The 24,112-nt window shown below is 41.2% G+C and overlaps 1 protein-coding gene across 2 annotated transcripts; it reads right to left on the bottom strand.

Annotated features, from left to right (window-relative positions):
• Positions 1-5,311: 5,311 nt before the first annotated feature.
• On the bottom strand, positions 5,312-22,264 carry USP38 (ubiquitin specific peptidase 38). 2 transcript variants are annotated; one of them, XM_028742886.2, is made up of 10 exons: positions 21,269-22,264; positions 19,329-19,458; positions 16,007-16,136; positions 15,783-15,884; positions 14,289-14,447; positions 13,134-13,327; positions 12,341-12,434; positions 11,521-11,627; positions 8,746-10,093; positions 5,312-6,297 (listed from the first exon to the last, which is right to left on the bottom strand). In XM_028742886.2, the coding sequence occupies exons 1-10, from the start codon at positions 21,993-21,995 to the stop codon at positions 6,136-6,138; spliced, it is 3,153 nt and encodes a 1,050-aa protein (XP_028598719.2). In that variant the 5' UTR covers positions 21,996-22,264; the 3' UTR covers positions 5,312-6,135. The 2 variants fall into 2 exon arrangements, with proteins under 2 accessions (XP_028598719.2, XP_028598720.2); XM_028742887.2 differs by lacking the exon at positions 15,783-15,884.
• Between the last annotated feature and the right edge of the window lie 1,848 nt (positions 22,265-24,112).

The raw sequence follows: 24,112 nt of genomic DNA, 5'->3' as shown, positions 1-24,112 counted from the left end.
TTTTTACCATAGGTTTGTGGTTGAGAGAACATGGTAAACTTAAGTAGAGCTTTGCATATGGAGCCATTCACACTAGTAGTTTTCCACCTTGAACTGCCGTTATGTGGTTGTGTTTTTCCCTAGATCAAGTTAATGCCTTTCTTACCTACAATAAAACATGTAAAACTATCCTGGTTATTTTGTTTTGAAAAACAAGACCCAACTATAAAACACAGGAAGCAAGTTTTCAAATTATACCGAACTCTTCCTCAGGCGTAGGTGTCAAGTGCCAAAAAGAAAAGAGCAACAAGTCTGATTTTAGAACAGGATGTTCCCTTGTAAATTAGATGTTCACTTTTAGCGAGAAATGTTCAATCCTAGGTTTGTTGACCAGTTCTGGGCAAAAATGAACATTTGTGGACCTTATGTTGATTTAAACTCAGAAGAGAGGTGTGCCAAGGAATTAAAATGGTACCGTTTCAGCTGTAGCAGATTTAACGAACTGCGGAGCCTTTATTAAAAAACACACACCTTAGTATTCATTAAGAGTCAAGAGGAGTTAATGGAGGTTCAAAGTAATCAAAGATATTATTCTTTCTGTCCACTGCTATTCTTTAGCACTGGTGAATACAGGGCAGGTTTTATCAAACATTTTCACACTGAAGGTACTGAATGAGACACAGAAGTCAGGGGCAGCAACGAAGGAGAACATATGTGAGAGGCAACAGCGGATTAAGTTGAAAACACACCAAAATATGGGTGTTGTCATTGTTTCTTAAAAGCACTCGTAGCAGCTTGGATGTATCTGATCCAGATTAAACCTTTTGATTTTGTGCCTTAGTGTATCAGCTTGGCTTTTTGGTGGGTGGAGGTGGTATCCTGGTGCTTTGATTAACAGCTCCCATGGCTAATTATTTACATATTTATGGTAAAGCTGTGCAGCTTTTCTACCAGAAAGGAACTCACCTTTAAGAGGATCTGAAAGCTAAGATTCAATGAACAGAAAAAAGGGATTCCATTCTTATTTGAAATTTCTGTACAGTGGTACCTTGGGTTAAAGACGCTTCAGGTAACAGACTCCGCTAACCCAGAAATAGTACTGTGGGTTAAGAACTTTGCTACAGGATGAGAACAGAAATTGTGCAGCAGCGGGAGGCCCCATTAGCTAAAGTAGTACCTCAGGTTAAGAACAGTTTCAGGTTAAGAAAGAACCACCAGAACGAATTAAGTTCTTAACCTGAGGTACCACTATACTAGGAAGAAGAATCTTTCAGTTAGCTGCTTGCCCCAACGTAAGCAACATTCACTCTTCATGAGCAATTCAGCACACAAGTGCATGCTGGTAGGGTTTGCAAAAAATAATATTTGAACTTACTCAACAGAGTTTAAAAATAGATTTGGATTTGATCAGCAGGGCTTCACTACAAAGGTTATAGAGGGATTCATGGAATGCTTAGGAGAGCTGTACAGGCAAGCCCCACTCTCTGATGTGACCAGTGGCCATCCATGCATGGGAAGGGGGTGCTACATAAATACTGAAGTATGTATAGAAGTGCATGGGGAAAGGGGCTGCTGCTTGCCTTGTGCCACATTTCATTGCACACGGGGGGGGGGGGGGCAAAGCTACCTTACATGGGTGCCTTTTCAGGAGGCACAAGGAGCTACAGTGGAAATGGGAGGGTTGAAAAACTCATTAAAGGTAAAGGGACCCCTGACCATTAGGTCCAGTCGTGGCCGACTCTGGGGTTGCGGCGCTCATCTCGCTTTATTGGCCGAGGGAGCCGGCATACAGCTTCCGGGTCATGTGGCCAGCATGACTAAGCCGCTTCTGGCGAACCAGAGCAGCGCACGGAAACACCATTTACCTTCCCACCATAGCAGTACCTATTTATCTACTTGCACTTTGACGTGCTTTCGAACTGCTAGGTTGGCAGGAAAAACTCCTTAGGATCCCATTATATTCAAATATTGAGAGGCTAAATATGGTAGCTCTTCCCCAAGCCCTTAAAACAAGTAGCCACACGCACAGGAAAGCTACTTTCTTCTTCTTAATTCAATTTATATACTGCCCTTTATCCACTAAAAATATAATTTGTATAATAAAAAAATTTAAAAGTAAAAAATTAAATTATAAATCAATTACAGAAAAAATCCTAAGCCCCCCCCCCTACATTTTTTTGCCTACTGACAAAACTAGTGCAATAATTTCAAATCACTTCTACATGTAGAGATCAACCGCTGCACAGCCCTTTTATTAATTTGCATACAGTGGTTTCGTTTGTACTCAAATGCTGCAACGACATTGCATTCTCTCCCTCTGTATTCTGGGGACTGATTACAGAAAAGTGGAGACTAATGCACAAGGAAGCAAATGTACACTTTGCAGAATCAGGTGGACGTGCTATGAGTTTAGGACACTGGACTTCTGCTGGTGGGTCCCCAAAGCTGGCTTGAGCCTAAGTAGGTTGCAGAAGGAGAGCAATTAGGATTCAGATGGGTCAAAGCGGGCAGTGTGGGGGCAGCAGGAGAGGCACCAAGCAGAGGGCATCTTTAGGACAAAAACTTGCAAGTGGCCCCATATTATGCACTGGGGTCAATAGTAATCTCAGGGTTAATGACTTGCACCTCAGAACACAGTTGCTACATCCATCTAAGGACATTGTAGAATTGGACTGTGGCAAATGACAAGCTTAAAAGTGCTTTCCTTTTAAAAAGTAGTGCCTGTTCCATTCAACAGCTCCTGCAACATAATATTGATGCTGGCTCAACACCATTTAAAGACCATGGGTAGGCAAACTAAGGCTCGCGGACCGGATCTGGACCAATCGCCTTCTAAATCCAGCCCGCGGACGGTCTGGGAATCAGCATGTTTTTACATGAGTAGAATGTGTCCTTGTATTTTAAATACATCTCTGGCATATTTGTGGGGCCTGCCTGGTGTTTTTACACGAGTAGAATGTGTGCTTTTATTTAAAATGCATCTCTGGGTTATTTGTGGGGCATAGGAATTTGTTCATTCACCCCTCCCCCATATAGTCCGGCCCCCCACAAGGTCTGAGGGACAGTGGACTGGCCGCCTGCTGAAAAAGTTTACTGACTCCTGTTCAAGACTACTGCAAGTTTAAAATGTTATTTTCTGGTACCTGCAGTTAGTTTTGTGACCTCTCTTTTAACGTGATGTCAGCTTAAGAGCTGCAAGAAACTTTTAAAGATGCTATTCTTTTTGCCAGTGGTGTTTTTGTATTTTCAGGATATAGATTTCTGGCCATGGAAAATGCATATAATACAAGCGCCAGCAGAAGAAAAGACTCCAAGGGAAGAACACTGAAACCTCTTTCACGATGCCAATACCGTCAGCTGACCACAGAATCTGCCAAAAGGTAGAAACAGAACATAAATCCGCATGCATTTCATGACCAGCTCCATATGGCAGAAGTTAATCCTCACTTACTTGGCACCTAAAAAAATCCACCTGCATTTTTAGCCTTTTATTCAGGTTCTAAAAGTATATTATCTAACTTGAACAACAGCGAGAATGAGAGCTTTCCAAGGGCACCCCGTTAGCCATTGTGGGAAAGGGGATGCTAAAAGTAGATAGATCTTTGTTCTAATCCAGCAGATCCTTATTCATTTATTTCCCACTGCTTATTCTCTATGGTGAATACAACTGGAGAATGCAGACTTGCAAAGAAAGGGTCAGGGCTCCTAAGCCTATAGGCTGCATGTTTTCAGACGGCAAACCACAAGACACAAGAGTTCTCACTCTTCACCAGTTCAGCCTAACCAAAAGCTTTCCTTTCTTGCTTATCTTTCTTGACTGCAGTAGCACATTTACTACTGATGCACCAATCCTCTTTTAAGCAGAACAGTATTTTGGCTTAGATCCCAGGGTCTTAATTTAACCTCGTAGATGAAATATTTCCTGTTCCTTCTTCCCTCCTGCAGCCACTGTGCTTCCTTCCCAAGCATCTCTCTGGAGGACTGAGGGGCCTCTTCTGAACGTGGGTTGGGGGCACAGGGAAATGCTGGAGATGGGGGGGTGGGGTGGGGAAGAGAATTATTATGTAAACTTCATTTAGTTTAGATCAAGCCCAGATTTGGAGTATCCCTGCCCTTCCCAGCAGCCCCATCACATTGTTCTGAAGTCCTTCACCCCCAAACCCTCCAGAAAGGTTTGTGGGTCACAGATGACTGCAGAACAGGAAGTGTTTCCTCTATGAACTTCCGTAAGTTTACTTAACTTAGGATCGAAGCCTTTAATTATTAAAGCAAGGAAAAGCACAAGACCTGTCAGTACACAATTCAACATGCTTGTTTTGCTGCAGTCTCTGAAAAATCCAACATCATTTAAAAAAGGATATGTCACTATATTGGCTTCTCACTCTTATGTATGTAGCACCCCCATAAATAGCCTCATGATTCTGCCAGAGAAGGACATATCTTCATTATATATATATAAAATCATTCCCAAGTGGTGCTTTTTGCCAACAGTGACCTCACTGCAGCAAGTGCAATCCTTCAACGACCCACTTTTCTATTTTATTATTTGATACGACTACCCATCAGTAAATATTCTTTAGGCGGCTTATAAACAATACAATATTAAAAATACAGTATTTTGTATTTTTACAAATAAGCATGTTTAGAATCAGACTACTGTATTTACCTTTAAAATTTCTCTTACCAAGGTGCTCTAAACATTTCCTTTGAACTAATCCTGTACGATTATATAAATAAGATTTGTAAAGAGTACTCCATGCAAAGCTCATTGGATAGTTCTGATGGAGCACAGAGTGTAGGCATAAGAAAAATCTAGCTGGAGGTGGTGGTCTCAGCCAAACATTTAAAACTTTGTTTTATATCCATTATGTTGGCTTTTCGAAAAGAGCGATGAATAAGAGGTTTCCTGTTGTTGTTGTTTAGTCGTTTAGTCGTGTCCGACTCTTCGTGACCCCATGGACCAGAGCACGCAAGGCACTCCAGTCTTCCACTGCCTCCCGCAGTTTGGTCACTCATGTTTGTAGCTTCGAGAACACTGTCCAACCATCTCGTCCTCTGTCGCCCCCTTCTTCTTGTGCCCTCAATCTTTCCCAACATCTTGTGCCCTCAATCTTTCTTGTGCCCTCAATCTTCCCCAACGAGGTTTCCTGCCACACCCCAAATATGTAAAGTTCAAAAGCATGAAAATGTCAGTTGCCGAAAATGTTTCATCTCGGCAATATGGATAAAGTTTCATTACCATATTTTTTTGTATCCCACAAAAGCAGTGATGTCAATATATACAGAATACAATGGAAGTCCATTTTGAACTGAAAATCACGAGCAACAAATGTATTTTTAGAACCATCAGACTTTACTTCTGGTGAAGCTAACACTTTCCAAAAACGTATTAAGTTCATATTAAACAAGAAATTAACATCTCATGTTCTACACTCTTCCGCAGCCTCAAAAGGTTTTGTACTTTGTTAAAGTACAAGGCACGTACAAAGTCTTTTCCTTCAAAACACAGCAGATGTACTCCCTGAAATAATTTTAAAATCCTCAAAGCAATTAAAAATACTACAAACTTTGCATTTTTTTTTTACTTAATTCCCACCCCCTATAAGACCATGCACATTTGGAAAAATGATTTAACAAGCACATTAAAGTGACTTTTTAATATATGTACCTGTAATGCAAATATACTGAGTTTGAGTATTTCTTATCCTGGATTACATTGTTAGCACATTGGATTTTCATTTATTTTCAGGTTACCAACTCCAGAGCCTTTGAGGATTTATAGATTTATGGACAAATTAACCCTACCGCAAACACTGCTGGGGTTGAGTAACCATCTCTTTTTCAAAGAATAATTATTCTTTCATCAAGGGATTTGGGATTACATATTGCAAGTGCTTTTTACTAGTTCATCTAGTGTCATAAAAATCTTCTAACTCCTCTTTTGGAAGAATATCTTTCCATAAAAACAAGTGAATTTAAGAGGTAGATTTCTCCATGATGCACTTATTTATTTCAAATAAAAAAAGAGAGTTCTCTTTAGAACAAAGATCACATCTTGAAAAAAAAGCTTAGTACATTATTTAATACAGTTCAGTAAGAACAGTCCTAAGCAGTATCAGGAGCTGTTTGGAAACCAATGCATTTGATGCTCTCTTCCTAGAACACTAGTCTGCCAAGAGTGCTAAATCCGCCTCCACCACCTCCGCCAGTTGGCCCACAGCTTCCTGGGGGGTCATTGTCATCAAATCCATTTGGCCGAAAGGAGCATGAAGCTGCAGCTGCTTGAAGGGCCTGTGTTCGAGCGCTAAGCTCCTGCTCCTGAAATAGACAAATAAACCTAGTTATGAACATTTAAGCTAATTTCAGAGTAAGGGGGGGGGCACGGAAATTTACATTTGGCACAGCTACACCAGTTTTGTTCAGCAGTGCTGCAGAAAGCTCAAACAGAAACTCAAAGGCAGAAGCAAGTAACAGAAGCACCTGCTAACACTACGCAACTATAATAATCATCAATTAATTAAATTTATATACTGCCCTTCATCCAAAGATCATGTGGTAGTTTACCATGTAAATAATTTAAGATTGTCCGTAACTTAAATGCTTTAAGTGGCAGGCATCATTAAAGGAATGAAAGCTAAATCAATTGTTACTTTTGCCTCCCCAAAATTACTTTCTTAAAAATTGTGCCAATAGATTTTGCAGACGTTATGCAGTCATGTGCTTTGAAAAACAGAAGAGACATTTAGCTGGGGCCACAGTACATTGCCTTGCATGCTAGAGGTGCCAGAATTAATCTCTGCCATCAACCAAGGGGATGCAGATAGCAGACCTGGGAAGACAGACAGACAGACACAAAGACACACACACACACCTGGAGGGCTGCTACTCGGTATATACAAAAGCTGCTTCTTGTGAAGCAGCCTGAGGACACCCAAAGCTATTTCAATCACATATTCAAACTGCCCCACAAATTTAAGCGCTGCAAACTTTTAAAATGAACCCAAAGCTATAATTCTTACAATACTAGCAAGATCATGAAAGCTGTAGAATGACTTCAAAAGATACAGGTTGTATAATTTCAGTTCTCTTGCACATACTGGTGATTAAAGCCTCAATACAATTCCCAGGCGATGATATTGCAATGACTGTTTCATGGTGTACACCAATGCTGTTCATTAAGCTACTAGGGGTTATTAAGTTCATCAAGTACAAGTGTTGCAGGAATTCTGTCTAGTTCTTTAGTAATCGTACTTGAGCAATGTTGAGTTTTGATGTTGCTTGAGGGGAAAACGAGCAGCTGAATCCAAATCTGCATGTACACCATAGGTTTCATCATAAAATCTGATAAGGCTGAAGCCAACTCCTTATCAGTGTAAACTTGCTCCTGCAACCATGTTTAGCCAATAAAAAGTTGAAGGCATGCTAATATTAGACCAAGCATTTATCCCAAAAGGTTTTAGAAGGTTGCGGTGTGTGTCACAAAATAGCCAATCGTTTAAGGAATACATTTTAAAAAGGAATAAATTCCCCTCAAATACCCTCAAGAGTTCAAAAATCTCCCTATTAAGCTCCACTATAAAATGTTACCTGTGCAAAATGGGTTTTTGAACGACATGTTTATGCAAATCAACTAATTCTACAGTTATGAAATTAAACGAGTTAACTAAGCGGCGTCTACAGATCAGAAAATATTTAATGCTGATACACCAAGGGTGGGGAGAATATGGCTCTTTAGATGTTGCTGGACTCTTAACTCCTATCCACCCCAGCCACCATGGTCAATAGTCAGGGGTAAGGGAAGCTGCGGTAAACCAGCACCTAAGGCCACAGATTCCCCATCCCTACGATACAGACTTCAGAAAGTTTAACAAAAATTATGGCTGTAACTTGTAAAGGATGAAGTGGTGCAGACTCTTTCAATGAAACACATTTGTGTTTGTTCCTTTCCTTTGCGCTTGTTTAGAAAACATTAAACCACATTAATTTTTGCATCGCAACTCAAGGTTACTTTGCGTTGTTAAGATAGTCATACAGCAAATTGAACTGCCAGATATACCAGCTTTTCTCAACTAAATAAAATTCAAGTTGCATTCTACAAAAATAATGTTTGGAAGCTTTTAAACACCTCCTTACTTAATGAACAAAGATTCATCCATGAATTTTCAGTGAAAGCCATTTCCCCCCCAATTCTTCGCAGAAAACACCTGGTACTGCAACTACATTGTTCTGTACAATGTATCATCAGAGCTACATGTCTGCAAAATATTCATACTGAATGTCACATAGCATTCTTGTGGAAAGTATAATAATAGCCTACACAACTGAAAGATCTACTAGGTAAAGGCTCAGTTCAGACATCACACTCAAACATGGCTAAGGAACCATAATAATGTTGGGTGAGATGTCTGAACTAGACAAGCCAGCTTACAAACTTGACAAGCCAGAAAACAATCTGAAGTGAGTTGCCAAACCATTGTGTGAAGAGATGTCAGCACTGTGCTCTTACCTCCAGAAGTGCTGCCCCATGTAGATGGAAGGGATCCAGCAGCTCAAAACCATGCAAAGTCTCTTGTATTTGTCTGCAAGCGACAGTCTTGGACTTATAACTATAGCTAGATGCCTGCATTAAGCTTTTATAGTACAATCATATACATGTCCACTAAGAAGCAGTATGTCCCACTGAGTTCAACGGTTACTACAATGTTAAGTGGGTATAGGATTACAGTCTTAAACCAGCTGATCACATTAGCAATGTCTGCACCTTACCTGCAAATATAGCTTATTGTCTTTTGTAATGGCATCCATAAGATCTTTCTGCAGAGGGGGATCTCCATTGACCCAGAGCCCATTGGTTGATTTAGCGCTGAGTGTACTTGTACTGTTCTGTTTTTTGTAAACCAGCACATAAGCAGTGTCCTTGGGGAATCTGCTCGTAATTTTCTGGACTGACTGAAATGAGGTAAATGTCACTCGGCTATCGTTAAATAAAAACCATTCCTTTGACACCTCATTTTCATCCAGTTCCTTTTCAGCAGCTGCAACGGGAGCCTCTCCAGCCATCAAGTTGCTTTGTGGATAAGCTAAAGCCAGACTTTGGGTTTGATCACAAGATCCTAATGAAGGCCCTGAACTGGCAACGTTTCGGGCGTAAGAATAATAATGCCCACTTTCAGATGATATGCCAGAATGCACAACTACAGAACTTATAACATAAGGGACTAGTTGAGGGCAACACACTTCTTCAGCACCAGAAGGCTTGAGTTTTTTAGCTAGATTCTCACCAGTGTCAGAAAATTCAACACCCATAGACCACACGCCCGATACAGGACTTAAGGGTGAGGCAGTTCTTTTGACAGGTAACTCCAGAACAAGCGGCAAAGACACATTGTCTAAGATTTTGCGCCTAATGTGACATTTGGGGTCGTATGAAAACCTTAGGAGAGTAAGAATGAGGTATTCTGGCTCCTCCACAATTTGCATAGTTTTTTCCGCATTCTGTAGAGAGGCACATTTTTCACAATAATATTTGTTATCCCCTTTAAGAACCTCGGGTGCCAGAAAATAATTCAGCAAGTCAGTAACTGAGGGAGTAGCTTCACTGACGTGTTTCCGCAAACTATCCCTGTTCTCAGCCTTGCATGGAAAAGGATCTTTAGTGTTTTCACAGTTTGAATCAATGGGAGGGTCTTTTGAGGTCCCATCATTTGTGACCATTTCACAGCAATCGCCAACTGCTAAACCATCAGCTGCTGTTTCTGCCACAGGACTGAATGCCCTAGTACTGACTTGTTCCATGCAGTCATCTTTTCCTTCAGGTGAATTTTCTGTACTTGGTGGGTCAACGTTTTCTAAGAATATAGGAGGACAGAAAGCAAGTGAAAGATCTGTGAAGGCTTCTTCTTTGTAAGAAGTACTTTTGCAGTTCAAACAACATATGCTTGTTTGCAGTTTCCCCCGAAACATTTTCTCTATTAATGTTCTTTCCTCTCTGCAAGGTTGTTTGGTAATCAGCTGCGTTTTGCTGGACACCTCCTGGACGACAGACTCTTCATTCATATCTTCTGAAAGCTTTCCCAAAGAAAGGGCTTTCAGGGTCCTCTCTTCTTCATGCAGCCTAAGGAGGAGAAATCAAATGAGATTATTTATTTCCATACCAATTTCTCTTCACTGATTAAAGCATCACTGTTTCAGTTTATTTGTTTGTATGTATGCATATGTGTCTCTAAGGGATGCAGGTGGCGCTGTGGGTTAAACCACTGAGCCTAGGGCTTGCCGATCAGAAGGTCGGCGGTTCAAATCCCCGTGATGGAGTGAGCTCCCATTGCTCGTCCCTGCTCCTGCCAACCTAGCAGTTCGAAAGCACATCCAAGTGCAAGTAGATAAATTGGTACCGCTCTGGCGGGAAGGTAAACGGCGTTTCCATGCGCTGCTCTGGTTTGCCAGAAGTGGCTTAGTCACGCTGGCCACATGACCCAGAAGCTATACGCCGGCTCCCTCAGCCAATAATGCGAGATGAGCACCACAACCCCAGAGTCAGCCACGACTGGACCTAATGGTCAGGGGTCCTTTTACCTTTACCTTATATGTGTCTCTCACATACAAATAACTGTTGGTACCAGCCTTGTGATTTACTTTTTACCCTTAATGGAACTTGATTAAGGAAGGAAACTGGAGAATTATTTAGTATATTACATAAAAAAGTTCCCTGCATAAAAAAAAAAATCACTTGCAAGGATTCAAGAGTTTTCTAGAACAGACATAACTGCTGATTGTAAGCCAAGTTGAATGTCTTACTGGAAAAAAAAGGTTAGACTACAGATTTTCCCCACCCCAACATCAGCAGCAGTTCCCTACCACAGATATTCAGGGCCACATTCAATTAAACTAAGCAAGTCACCCTTGTGCAACAGGGTTGCTCCTCCTCCTAATCAGGAGACCCTCCAGATCCATGTGGGGGGAGGAGACAGGAGCAGTGTTTGAAATTCTCCAGGCGCATTTTGCAACTGGCTATTGACCACTTGCTACCAAGTGAAGATGCCCAGGTGCCAGGATGGTGCCTGTCGTCTCCACCATCTGGAGGTGCATGCCTGGGGGTCCTTGGATCTTGATTGTTTTCCCACACTAGCAACACATCCTGAATAATGCTATCGGTTATATTTTATCTGCACAATCAGAACAAATTTCAAGAACTCAAATGACATATTGAAAAATATGTTTGAGCCATTTGGCCCCAAAATGGCAAGTAGGCATTCCATTTTGGCGACTGTAACCCTGGTTTAAGGAGCCATTTGGCGCCTAGCTTATATATCTGTGTTTCTAACACTGGACGGGAGAGCATGTCATTTGGCAAGCAGAGATGCTTGCACTGAAGGAATGATCATAATACTGTGACACTGAATTCCTCCCTCAGTTCTGAATCCTTGAAGATTGTTATACCTTGCAATTTTAGGTAAAACTCTAGCACAAAAGAGCTTAGAAATCTGTGATGGTATCTCTGGTTATTTTTCTCTGGTCAACAATGCAGATTTCAGAGCACCATACCTATCTAGCAGGAACCGGAGATACTCAGAGCAGTCCTGCTGGGACCTAGGGGTGAACCAGGGTGGCCTGGAAGCCTCAAAGAAAATCCGAGGAGCATAGGCTTCTCTCTGTATCAGGAAGCAAGCAAAATCAAGTCAAATGCAAAGTAATGACACCACTCTATGAAGCATTCCTTAATTTCTGCATTGGGACGCTCAAATGAACAGATTGCAAGTGCATGCAAGTATGACAGAATAAATCTCAGATATAAAAAACATACACAGGTCTAGTGCACATAGTTGTACCTTCAAATCTATCTCTTACATAAAAATAATCTAGAACTTAAACAAATCTTTTTTCCTACAAAATATGCAAGTAGACAAATGGCTTAAAGCTAGAAAAGTTATATGGGTGTAGCAAGAATATGAACTACTTCATCCCTTTTTCCTAATCTTTTCGGTGCCTTATGTACAGTGGGTTTTTTTAGTTGTACCCAGCAGCCATACTTGGACGCTCATTTGTGACTTCACAAAGCAAGGTCTGAGAAGCTGGGGGGAAATGTCTGAAACTGGTGCCAATAAAAAATTGCTACTCTGAAAATCTCAACTATGTTGGCTAGATTTTAACTATTCTGCACAGGTTTTTGCAACTTATAAAATTTCACTCGTGGAAAACAAGGCTATTCTTTTCTTTTGGCTTAGAAAAGATAAGAATATTCAAATAATCTATATGAAATATAAATGTATTTTTGTCTAGGTACATTCTGGTAGAACATTTAGAAAGATGCAAGTTTTGGATATTATAGCTACAATATTCAGAAAATTAAAAGAGTTACACACACCTGAGTATGAGCCAAAAATGCAAATAGATGTTGCAACTTTCTCATTAATGTATTGCACCCATTTAGATTTAAAGATAATACGTGCCTCCTGAAACTGCAAAGAGAAAGAGATGAGATGACAATGGTTTCATGTTTCGTCATTTACACAGTGTTCTGATGGTGCAGAACAGATTTATCTGACATTAGCTTTGGTCAGTGTTTGCTTTTGTAATGCAGAATGGTCTGAATGACCCAGCACACTATGGGCAATATCCAACACTAGTCCTACTAGAGTTGCTACAATGAAATCAGTGAAATCTTTTTATTCCACTGATTTAAAGTGGTCAACTCCAAGTATGACTTAGTCAGATTATCAACCATTATTCATACAACACATACCTTGTTTTAATTCAAACTGGATTTTAAAAAAAAATTATAGAAGGTGATAGTCTAAAAAAAAGTGTGCATTTTTCAAAAAACTCCTAATTGGTGATTTTCTTTGAGTGCATAAACATCTATCAGGGAACAAAGTAAACAATATTTTATTGCCACGATGACTTATGTAAATGGAATAATTTTTACCAATATTAACATGAATACATGATGACATGCAGGATATAATGTGCACTCCAATATATTTGAGCCCAATGTTTGGTTAAGGAAAACTAATTTAGGCCACTGGACCAATTTTGCCAGGTTACCTAGTTCTTCACTGGCAATATCAAAACCATAATGATGTGCTCCATGAATTATTTTTTTAAAAAATTCTTTAGTACAAATGAATGCCTGGGATTCCTCACAAGTTTAAACTTACTCTGTAGCCATGAATAATGCCTGAATCACACTGTTCATATAACATGTATTTCCTAAGTTAATCAGACCAGTCTTTCCCGTTTCAGATTTTCCAGAAAATCTAGACAGACAAGATTGCAAGGAACTGGATTGAGATGTCCAGGCACTCTGATTCAGTATCATTTTAATTTTCTCTTCACTGGGTTTGGGAAGGTCCTACAAGAAGGGAAAATTCAACACTGAGCAGTGAACAGCAACAACTTTAAGCACTTGTTTTCACAACAATATCTACAACAGTCACCCACATTGTCCTCACAACTCAGGCTCTTTGCTCATGGTAATGCTGAAAAAATATCACAGTTGTCTTTGTGAGAACTGACAAGTACAGTTGTTTGGCCAGCCATCAAAGATTCACTGTGAATGCACAGCCAAGAAAAATTACTAGAGGCTGCGTCTTATCAACTCTAAAGATACTGTCAAATCAGAGACTTGTAGGTAATTTTTTATCTGTTCCTGCTATTTCTTTGCCACAAAGAGTGCCTCTTAAGCTGTAAAGTGTAGCAAAAACACTTGACAGCCTCTGTTCACCATAAGATGCATTTTTTAAAAATGATACCCCAACCAAAAGATACAACAGTCAAAGCCAAATATACTGCTGTGTGTGTTTTCTGCCTTTATGGAAGGAATTGTTCCACATCTTATGTCAATGGTGTCACTATATATATATTGATTTGATCTGAATGAAAAGTGGCATAGAAATACAATAAATCAAATAAAAGTCAATGTATACATTCTTCCACAATGCACAACACAAAGGCAATAGAAACAACATTTCTGATCAGGAAATATCTTGGTCATTTCAAACCATTTCCACTATCACAGAGTTAATACATGGTGACTTTTCCCTTCAATAATCACCAATAATCTTCAGTAACTCTTATGAAAATGCTCCCATGAAGTAAGGGTGCATGTTACCATATTCTGCTTTTTAGTGCTTTTCTGGATCAAGCAACCAGAGATCTTATTTTATTTTTTCACATCTTCCTAGCCAGTGATTTTTCTAGTTCTACAATATAATCCAATTTCTTCCCTTGATCAAAAAATGGCCCAGATTCACTGCAGAGCATCAAGACCACCCCTCGTTTTCAACCTGTAGCATTTAATTTATTTGCATTACCTTGATAGCTTCTAAAATAGGCTCATAGAGTTCTGGGAATCCAGAGTAATGATACATCATACAGTGTATTAGCTCACTCAGCTGTCCCAAGAATGTTGCACTGGAGGCAAGGCCATTGATTTTGAAAGATTTTACCAGCTTGTCCACATGAGGAACAATCTAACGTTAAGAGAAAAAGACCAAAGCATTTGCCCAAGTTCATCTGAAAAACTATGCTATTCATATCTACTTGAATACAATTAATGACTGATAACCATTTTAATAGTAAGGAGCAAAAGTTGTAACAGAAAACCCACAATTCCATTAAGATACATAAATCAGGATAGGCAGCAACATTGCATTAGTAATGCATTGTTCTTCTAAATCAGCCTTCCCCAACCTTCTGCCTTTCAACAATTTTGGACAACAAAACCCCAAACAGCTGAAGAACAAATTTGGGGAAGGCTGTTCTAAATATTATGACTGAAACATTTAATGGCCTGTATTGTTTACTGCCACCCTGATAATGTACAACCTGTTCCGTATTCTATGGATTTATCTTGGTATTAGCTTGTAGCTCCATCAAGTGTGGCTCACCTCCACCTTGCCCATAAATTCAAAATCTTAAAAGGAATTCACAATCAAAACAGTATGAATTAGAAAACTCTAGAAAAGCCTGTATTCAACAACTTTTTAAGCAGGCTAGCTACATCTTTGACTCCCAACAGAATTTTAGAAACATCTTTATTGAATTATGTGCCTTCATATTACTATTTAAGTGAGAGGTGTTTAACCCCCCAGTTTGAAGGCCTGATCTGCCCCCCCCCCCCAGCAATTCTGTCCCCTCTTGAGACCCCACAGATTTTGTTGGTGGCAGCAGGAAAAAAGATGAAGTAGACACAGTGCTAGGGTGGGTGGAGTTGAGGACCCTGATGTCCCCTACCTCTAATCTGATGGGTGCATAATCTCCCTCCCTCAGATGATGTAGAAAAATTAGCTGAGATGGTTGTGTGCCTGGGTGTAGCCTGCACATTCAAGACTGTGGAGTAGCCGCTGGCATGAAGAGCTCAGAGGCCAACTGTGAATTTGGCCCTCAATACAGACTGTAGGGGTTTAAAACATAACTGAACATCATGAACTGGCAGGAACGTTGAGGCATCTTGTGTGGCAGTGGCTCTGTCTAACTCCCCTTGCCAAGTACACGTGTACGGGTAAGCGTACAAGGAGTTCTCACAATTCTTAATATCTAGTTCTGTTTGTTTTAAAACTTGTTTTGTACAATACATCTTCAGTACAGACCAAGATAAAACTGAAGTTGCAGTACATGATATAACTAGAAGGATAGACCTTATTATCTGCAGTACAGATGTGAAGTTGGTTATTATGGCTGGTTTACAACAAGCCACAAGACATTCACCCTCCAGTATGAACACAAGACTGCAGTCTAGGTTTTACAAAGAAAGCTATGCTTGTTTGTAAGCAGTATGTTTAAAGCTCAGACAAATGAAAACTTACCAAGTGAAAAGCCTCTGGAGAATGCTGAAAACTAAGCAACATGTGAGAAAGGACAGCCAAAGCACCAGGTCTCACAAGAGGAAACCAAAGTCGATTAAAAACCTTCAAAAAAAACCAAACACATCAGAATTGAGATATTCTTCAGTTTTCATTCTGTATTACACAATATTCACACCAGTCTGGAATAAGCAGAAAAGCTGTTCTACAAAAGCAACCATACCTACCATTTCAATCTTAAGCAAAGTAACATCAATAAGGATAGTAAACTTCTGGACTGCAGCCAGCCCTTTCAAGAGCGCTATGACCCAGGTCTCCACATGCTGAGCCAATGGCCAGGACAGCCATTCAATCATTCTGAAAAAAGATGGGGTGCTTGTTAGTATTTCAGCGAAAAAAGAAGTTCTAATTATTTAATTGCCCCACAGTTTGTGTTGGTTTTCATATTATGACCATCACATTAAATTACACTGAGAGTCATGGCACTGCATAATTCTCTAGCCTTTGCAAACAACTTTCTCCAAGGTTTTGTGGCAGGGGGAAGTTCATTAGTCTCAGTACTCAAACTGCAGTACTACACCACTTACAAAATAAGAATTTATTTCATCAAGCTAACAGGAGCTTTTTCGTTTGGAGTGCTGTGTGGAATACTGTTGTACAAGTGCCATGAATGCAGATCAATGCTTTTACCCCCCCCCCCAATTTTCTGCCATTCTGTAAACATTTACCAATAAATGTCAAAGCCAACCAGTGGTCTTTATTAAACACTATCCTCATGTCCAAAGTTTTCAAATAAAACATTTATGGCAGAGATCTGAATTAAAAGAAGCAAGATCTTGATGTAATGGTTTCTTTTTTTCCGACTGGTCCTTGCACAATGCTAAGATATGCTAGGAAACCAAAACATTTAATGTAACATTTACTTTTCTTTCAGAAAGGAAAAAACCTCTATGGAGAAGCAGCAAGCACAAATCCCTCACTAGTACAACCAACAGCCAACAAACAAGGTGACCCAGCATTCCTTCGAATCTGTGATGCCTGCATTTAGCAATAGAAAGCAGAGATGTTGCTGTCCTTAGTAACCAATGACTTGGCTCAAAATATGAACCTTAGTGACTCACAGTACTCACTTTCAAAACAAACTGAGTATACAACCCCCAACTCAGAAATAAGCTTCTTCTTTCCAATCTTATGATATCTATGTTTTTGCAAAAATGACACTTCTCAGAATTCTAGGTGCCTAGAAGAGAGAAATAGACACCACAATTTCTTTCTCTAGTGCCAAGGTGGAGGAAGACGTGGAAGGAGAAATATTTCTCCCACCACCATAGCAGGAGCCAGATAAAGGATGTTGGAACTAACCAGGATGGGAACAGTTTTTTAGGGTAGAGATGAGGAAAATAACTTTTTCCAAGCATCTTGCACCTTTGCTCATAACTGCTGCTCCCAACCAAATCAAGCCAGGGAGAGCTCACCCATGTTTAGGTGAAAACCCTGTAAGAGACTGTGAATGCATAAAGGATGACAGGCTCTGCCAAGCAATTACCGTTTCTTCCAGCTCACCTAGATGCAGTATTTTGTGATCGTTGACATTATACTACACCTATCCTCATATTAGTTCAAGAGGTAAAAGAGCAGCCAACTTCTCTTTTTACTCCTCTTCATCTAGCTGACAAATATAAATGATTGCAGTTGCTCAGCTAGAAAGAAAAGGCAGGTGAAGCTGGCTGCCTCAGAAAGATTTCACTAACTGATGATGTATTTATCCTGTAGCCATGGGACTTGTCTCTTATGGTCTATAAGAGTTGTCAGCACTAAAATTTAATGTGATAGGCAAATAAGATTTGTATGTGGGCTAGTAAAATACTGTGTGTTAGCTAGAAAATGTTGAGCACTTATTTGCAAGGCTATGTAAGTTTTAAAATCTATGGCCCACAAAGGTATAGGAATTTAAACAATCAAAACCAAATAAATCATTTTCAGAAAAAAGGAAAAAGAACCAGTTAGATCCCTAGGTTTACCATATAATTGATTGACAGATGTTTGTTTGTCAGAAACTGTTGTTATTAACCATTTGCATGTAGCGAAAACTTGCAGCCAGCACCATAATCTCCAAAGGCCCCAGAACGGCTACTAATAGGCTTAATGAATTCAGCCATTTGTTTGTTCTTAGCAATGTGATTAAGCACCATCTTCTTCATTTCTATTTATTGCCCTTTTTCAGCTGCTAGACTGGTATCCAGAATTTGATTTATTACATTTGCAGATTTCTAAATGCTGGATGTTACAACCATTGTCAATATTTGGAAAATACAGATAATCTGATGTTTAAGATTTCAGTAGCAGTTAGCTCTTCTTTGTAAGAAGACTGACTTGGATCCAGAGATAAACCTCCTCAAACAATAAGACTTTCCTGCCTGTTATATATTGGAGTCCCCTGAAAAGAAACTCCTAAAGATCAGGGGGCATTCCAAAATGGGACTGAATGTGGTGCAGGGGACTGAAACAGAAAGGATAGAATTGCCAGAAAACCCTGAATGAAAGCACCTTTGTATAAAAGATACTGAGATTATACTCAGCATCACCACATGCCCCAAACAATGCATTTTGCAACTCAAGATAGATTCACATAGTGCTACTTTTGTCCTCTAAATGTCCAACTAGGTTGTACAAAAATGTATAGAATTGTTTTATCTCAATGAATGTACATGATCTAATGCATGCTTCATTGGAAGTAAATACCATTGAAGTCAATGGGACTTGCTCCCAAACAAATGCACATAGATTGCAGCTTTCATGTTGCTGGAGTATAACCCATGTTCAAAATCACCTATTTTTAAATAGCAGCAAATTTTACCCATAAACTTTTATCCAAAGGTCAGTAATTACTACTTGCTTCACAAAAGCTTACTAAATACTTACTAACCAAGAAGAACAAGTTTATGCTGCTGAAAAGAAACAATATCTAACTTATTAGACAAGGTCAGGTTCTTTGGCGAAAACTGTTTTTACTTTAAAAGGCAGATTGCTGTATTAGGATACCATAATAAGTTCTTTGTCAATGATTAAACTGTACCACTACAGATTTTCCTGAGTCCTGAGATTAACTTAACCCGAGGTACTACTGAGTCACAATTTCCAATTTTTAAAGATTTCATTCGGTTGCAAAATGTGTTAATGGCATTACTGTTTTTATGGCATCAGGGTTTGCATCCCTGATGAATCAGACAATAAAAACACACAACACAAATGCATGTTTATTTTTAGTACAAATATTTACAAAAAACATGGATGGCGTGCCAGAACTTAGTAGAGACATTTTTCCTCTTCTCTCACAAAAGAAGGAACGCCTCTTCTAAGACTGTGCTTGCCACAACAGTGTCTAAAACATAGTCAAAAAACAATTTTTTCCCCTCTTCAGAAAGTGTATTGTTCATTTACCAATTTATGCAGATTGAATCTATCCATTAAAACTCACATGATCAAATAGCTATGAGGTTTTCAATTTGGGTAATGTTGTCATGCTCTTTTCTAATACAAAGACTATACCTGCACAAAGCTTGAGTCATACTTGCGTCTTTTACATTTGGATCTGTGGTAAGGCTTCCGATGAGCACTGTAATCATCTGTAATGGGATATGCTGCACAAGACTTGCCAAGGCAACTGAGGGTTCAAAATCTACAATAGACAAATACGCAAGAAAGAAGTTTTATGCTTTGCTTGTACTCTTTTTCCTACTGAATTCTGAAACACATTTCAAGAATATATTAAAGTTCTATTACAACAGATTATTCAAGTTCTAAGCAACATCTTAATCCATTCCAATATGTTTTTGTAAATTAAGTCCAGCAGAAGAATTTCTTCCTTTGATCTGTCTTAGTATTTTCTAGGATGTTAAGTGATCAAACAAGAAGGAAACTTGGGTATTCCCCCACTTTCATCTCTTTGGGAGTAGTCTATCTTTATGTACCACATATATAGCAACTTTTTGAATTCCAGAAATGTGTTGCTCATGAACAGAGCACAAACACATGTGGGAAAGTTAATAGCCAAATAGTTAATATTCTGGAACTGAGGAAACATATGAAAAGCCTCTGCTGGATTAGGCCAGTGGTCCATCTAGTCCAGTATTCTGCTCTCAATAGCCAACCAGATGCCTACAGGAAGCATGAAAGCAGGACCTGAGCACAACAGCTGTTTAAGATTCCCAGGAAGTGGCATTCAGAGGCATATCACCTCCAACAAGGGAGGTAGAACATAAACCATTGTGGCTAGCAGCCATTAATATCCCCTCTGAATCTGTCTAAACCTCTTTGAAAGCTCTCAAAGTTGGAGGTCATCACTACTTGTGGGAGCAGCACTTCATAGTTTAACTATGCACTGTATGAAGTAATGTTTTATAAGAATGTAAGAAAGATGGTAAATTAGTTCACCCTCTAGAGCAGTACAAACTGAAATATTTGTGATGCAAATTACTCTAATTTCTCTACGAAAATTTTCAGGAAATTCACATTAGTCAGATTAAACTAATACTGAAATGTTTAAGTTAATAGTGTTATCCCCAATATCTGTTTCAGTTACAGTTATAACTTATTTTTTTATACTTCAGCATGCTGTAAGTTTAGCACAAGCCACTCTATGGCTTCAGCCGAGTTTCTAAGTTATCTAAAAGTAACCAAACAGCTAACCAAAGACAAAGCCTTTCTCTCTGCAAGAGTTGTCGAGACTCAAGCTGCTCTCTGAGTTCTGTCCAAACTTGGCTAAATATTAAGCACCAAATGCACAATGATTTTTGGCCCAAGAGGGAAGGACTACAAGGAAGATGTGGCTCCCTGATCTAATAGCTAGTATGTCATGGACCCCTTGCTTTTTAAAACTCACCTACTTTGAAAAAGGTTACATAAATTTTAAGTGCTTTACTTAGTACTTTATCTACACTTCTTGTTGCCTTACACTTTGGCCCAATACAAATGTTACCTTTGAAACCCAGGAGCAATGAGCTTTTCCAGAAAAATGTGCAAACAAGAACCACACTAGAACTGAAGATAAAGCCATGACTTGCTTGCATCACCACTCCTTTAACTAATGCAACCACAGAGCTTTGTTCTTGTTTACACATGTTGCCAGAGCTGCCAAGGATGACACTGGGGAGAATGCTGCTCATGTTGTACAGTGGTACCTCGGGTTAGAGATGCTTCAGGTTACAGACTCCGCTAACCCTGAAACAGTACCTCAGGTTAAGAACTTTGTTTCAGGATGAGAACAGAAATCACGTGGCGGCGACGCGGCAGGCCTCATTAGCTAAAGTTTCAGGTTAAGAACGGACCTCCGGAACGAATTAAGTTCTTAACCCGAGGTTCCACTGTACAAGGAGAACATTTGGCGATGTCTGTATGGGTGACAGCACAAGCCTACTTCTTGCTCTTCCTAAGGTGATACCTCTGCAAACCCCAGAGGGGCACTGAAGCCAAGCGAAACAGCAACTCACCGGTGGAGGAGATGATGGCGAAGAGCTCCTGCAAGGAGGGCAGCAGCGTGTCGGGCTCTGCCTTCCAGATGCTGCGCAGGAGGCCGCTGACTTGGGTGACCTGGGAGACGTAGAGGCGCAGCTCGGCCTCGCGGGTGCCCTGCGTCTGGAAGTGGGCGATGCTGCGCACCAGCTGCTGGCAGAAGGCGAGCGCGGGCTTCCTGCCGCGGGGCAGGCACTGCGGGAAGTCGCTGAGGAGCTGGCAGAGGCGAGCGCACAGCGGCGCCGGCGGCCTCTCGCTCACCAGGCGCAGCGCTTCCCCTTGAAGCAGCGCGAAGAGCTCCAGCACCGCCGGGCAGCTGATGAGCAGGCGCAGCCCCACCTGGATGTAGTCCAGCACGGCCGGGTCCAGGCTAGGCCCCAGGCCGGGAGCCACGGCGGGAAGAGGCGGCGGCGGCGGCAGCGCCGGGTCTCCCCCCTGGAGCAAGGCCAGCACCAGCCCGCGCGTGAAGAAGGCCTCGAAGTCGTCGCGGTGGTGGCGGGCGTAGGCCTCGAGCACCTGCCGCCCCACCTGGCGCTGGAACTGGTCGGGGCCCTGGAGGATGAGGCGGGTGCTGAGCGAGAACATGGCCCGGCACTCGGGCGCGCTCTGAGGCGTCTCGGCCGACTCCACCACGCGCCGCACGATCACGCGCTTCAGCGGCAGCGGGTGCGAGGAGCTCACCAGCCCCTCCAGGATCTTGTCCATGGCGAGCGCCGGCCCACCATCGGGCGACCAGGCCCCGCCGGCCCTTCTCTTCCGCCGCCCCCCTCGTCACCCCCCCGGCCGGCACCGGCGCCTCAACATCGGCCCCAGCCCGCCTTTCTCGGCAGGTTTCGAAACACCGGTACCTCAGAGGCCCCGGACGCCGGGAAGCATCTGACCCGGAAGCGACGGAGCGGCGCACAGTCACGCCAGGCAGGAAGTGGAATTACTCGGAACGCACATAAACAACCGGCGGAGCGCTCGTTTTTTCTCCGTAAGCCCTAGCAACGCGCATGCGCCCATTCCGTCGCGGAGGGCGTGCTGCGGCCCTTGCGCTGCGGCCCAATCACAGAGCTGGTGGAGGTAGAGAGGCGGGGCCGCGCGATAAAAGAGGGAGGGGCGAAACCTGAGGAGGAGGAGGAGTTGAAGGGGCGGGGCTCTGCTGGTCACCTGAAATGGTTGGTGGTCTGTCAAACGCTTTCGCGCCTCTTCTCTAAAGCAGCTCATCGTGGAGAATTAAAGCAGGGGCTCAGGACTCAGAAACAGCTCTCTGGTGGGCTGTATGGTACTTCAGACAGCAAAGGTCTGGTCTGGTTGGTTTTGTTTTGAACGCTCTCCTATGTGCAGCATTCCTCTCAAGTGGAAAATTAGCCCAGCAGGGATAGAGTTGGGTTTTCTACCTTAGGGGATATGGGGATTTCTACCTTAAGAAGATGAAAACTGCCCTGGATCAGACCAAAGGCCTGTCAAGTCAAGCTTTCTGTTCTCCACAGAAAATAAGAAAGAGATGGTTGCAACAGCCCCTCCCTCTCGTGTTCCTCAGGGGCAGCTTGTCTCAAAGGCTTCTTCCTCCATTGGAGGCTTCTTAGTGGAATGAGGAGAAAGGGGTTTTTTGGGGGGGGGTTGCCCTCCCCTTGAAGTCTCCTTATACCTGCCCATAATCTGTTTCAAAGCATTGAGAGACCCTTTCAGGCAGTGTGAGTGGATACAGAGAGGAGAAGGTATTTTATTATTTAAGGCATTCATATGCCTTGTACACCCCTTACAAATACTAATTATTATCACAGTATTGTTCACTCTGACTGGCTCTGACCTTGGTCTTAGGTCAGGCTATTTCATTCCCTTGATCCACAAAGATCTATTTAGTTAGAGATGCCAGGGATTGAACTTGGGTTGTTCTTTGTACAAAGGACATACCCTTATCACTGAGCTATGACCCCCTCCAGACCCAATGTATTGCCTTGTTCTCGTTTTGGAATTTCTCATATAGCAGCCACTGCCATTTCTCAAATATGGGAAAGAGCAGGCAAGGAATATCTTTTATTGTAGTAATGCAGTACTTTTGTTACATGATCTGCTTTGTTTCTGGGGCAGGAAGCTTCTTTTCCAAAACTTCCCTTTATAGATGTGAGGTAGACTTTAGGTGAATTTCACCCTGTAGCTAAGCTGCATTCTTAAAGCACCCTGTTCTCCATGCTGTCTGATTTTGATCCAGAAGATTCAAATGTGCAAGAGATTGATTCTGTCCTGCATTTTGTACCATGTTAGCCTATATGGTTAAAATCTAGTACATTTAGCAGAAAATGGTGACAGATACACTTTCCCTTGCATTTCACTTCAAAGTTTTAACTATGAGCCAGCTTGGAACAAAATCACACAGAACACAGTCCTCATCCAGTAGGCCCTGTATTAGATGTAAGCCAAAGTTCTCACACCGTAAATGAAAATTGTGAGGGGAAAAAGATGAAATAATTTTGCAGGTAGGTCGCTAGGTAGTGAGCAGCTCATGATGTGAACAAATGTGGCATAAGCTGCTAAAAAGGAATGTCAGGACCTGGACAAAGAACAACACAATACTTGTTTTCTGAACAGCAACAAAGAAAATCAGTTGCTCGGTCACTTAAAAAAATGATTTGAGAGTTGCACCATTGCCTCAAGCAATTGTATCATATGTTTTTCTCATGTAACTAGTGTAGGGATGCCATGTGATAATAGTTACTTTGTAGGTGGTATTTAGAGGTTAATCATATACAAAGTACTTTGAAGGCTAGTGCTCATCACTACTAGTACAACTCAACAAAGCATGACTAATATTTGCACATGGCTTCAATTCCAACCAT

This window comes from Podarcis muralis, chromosome 9 (assembly GCF_964188315.1).
Source record: "Podarcis muralis chromosome 9, rPodMur119.hap1.1, whole genome shotgun sequence".
In the NCBI taxonomy this organism is placed as follows: Eukaryota; Metazoa; Chordata; class Lepidosauria; order Squamata; family Lacertidae; genus Podarcis; species Podarcis muralis.
The sequence above is the reverse complement of the archived record's forward strand: the minus strand, read 5'-3'. Positions and strand labels throughout refer to the sequence as shown.

Excerpts from the sequence above, each read along its gene's own strand:
- USP38 (XM_028742886.2), bottom strand. The coding sequence starts at position 21,995 with ATGGACAAGATCCTGGAGGGGCTGGTGAGCTCCTCGCACCCGCTGCCG. Across the intron at positions 19,459-21,268 it reads CGCCATCATCTCCTCCACCG|ATTTTGAACCCTCAGTTGCC; the intron begins GTGAGTTGCTGT and ends TGTCTATTGTAG. Across the intron at positions 13,328-14,288 it reads CTATTTTAGAAGCTATCAAG|GACCTTCCCAAACCCAGTGA; the intron begins GTAATGCAAATA and ends CCCTTCTTGTAG.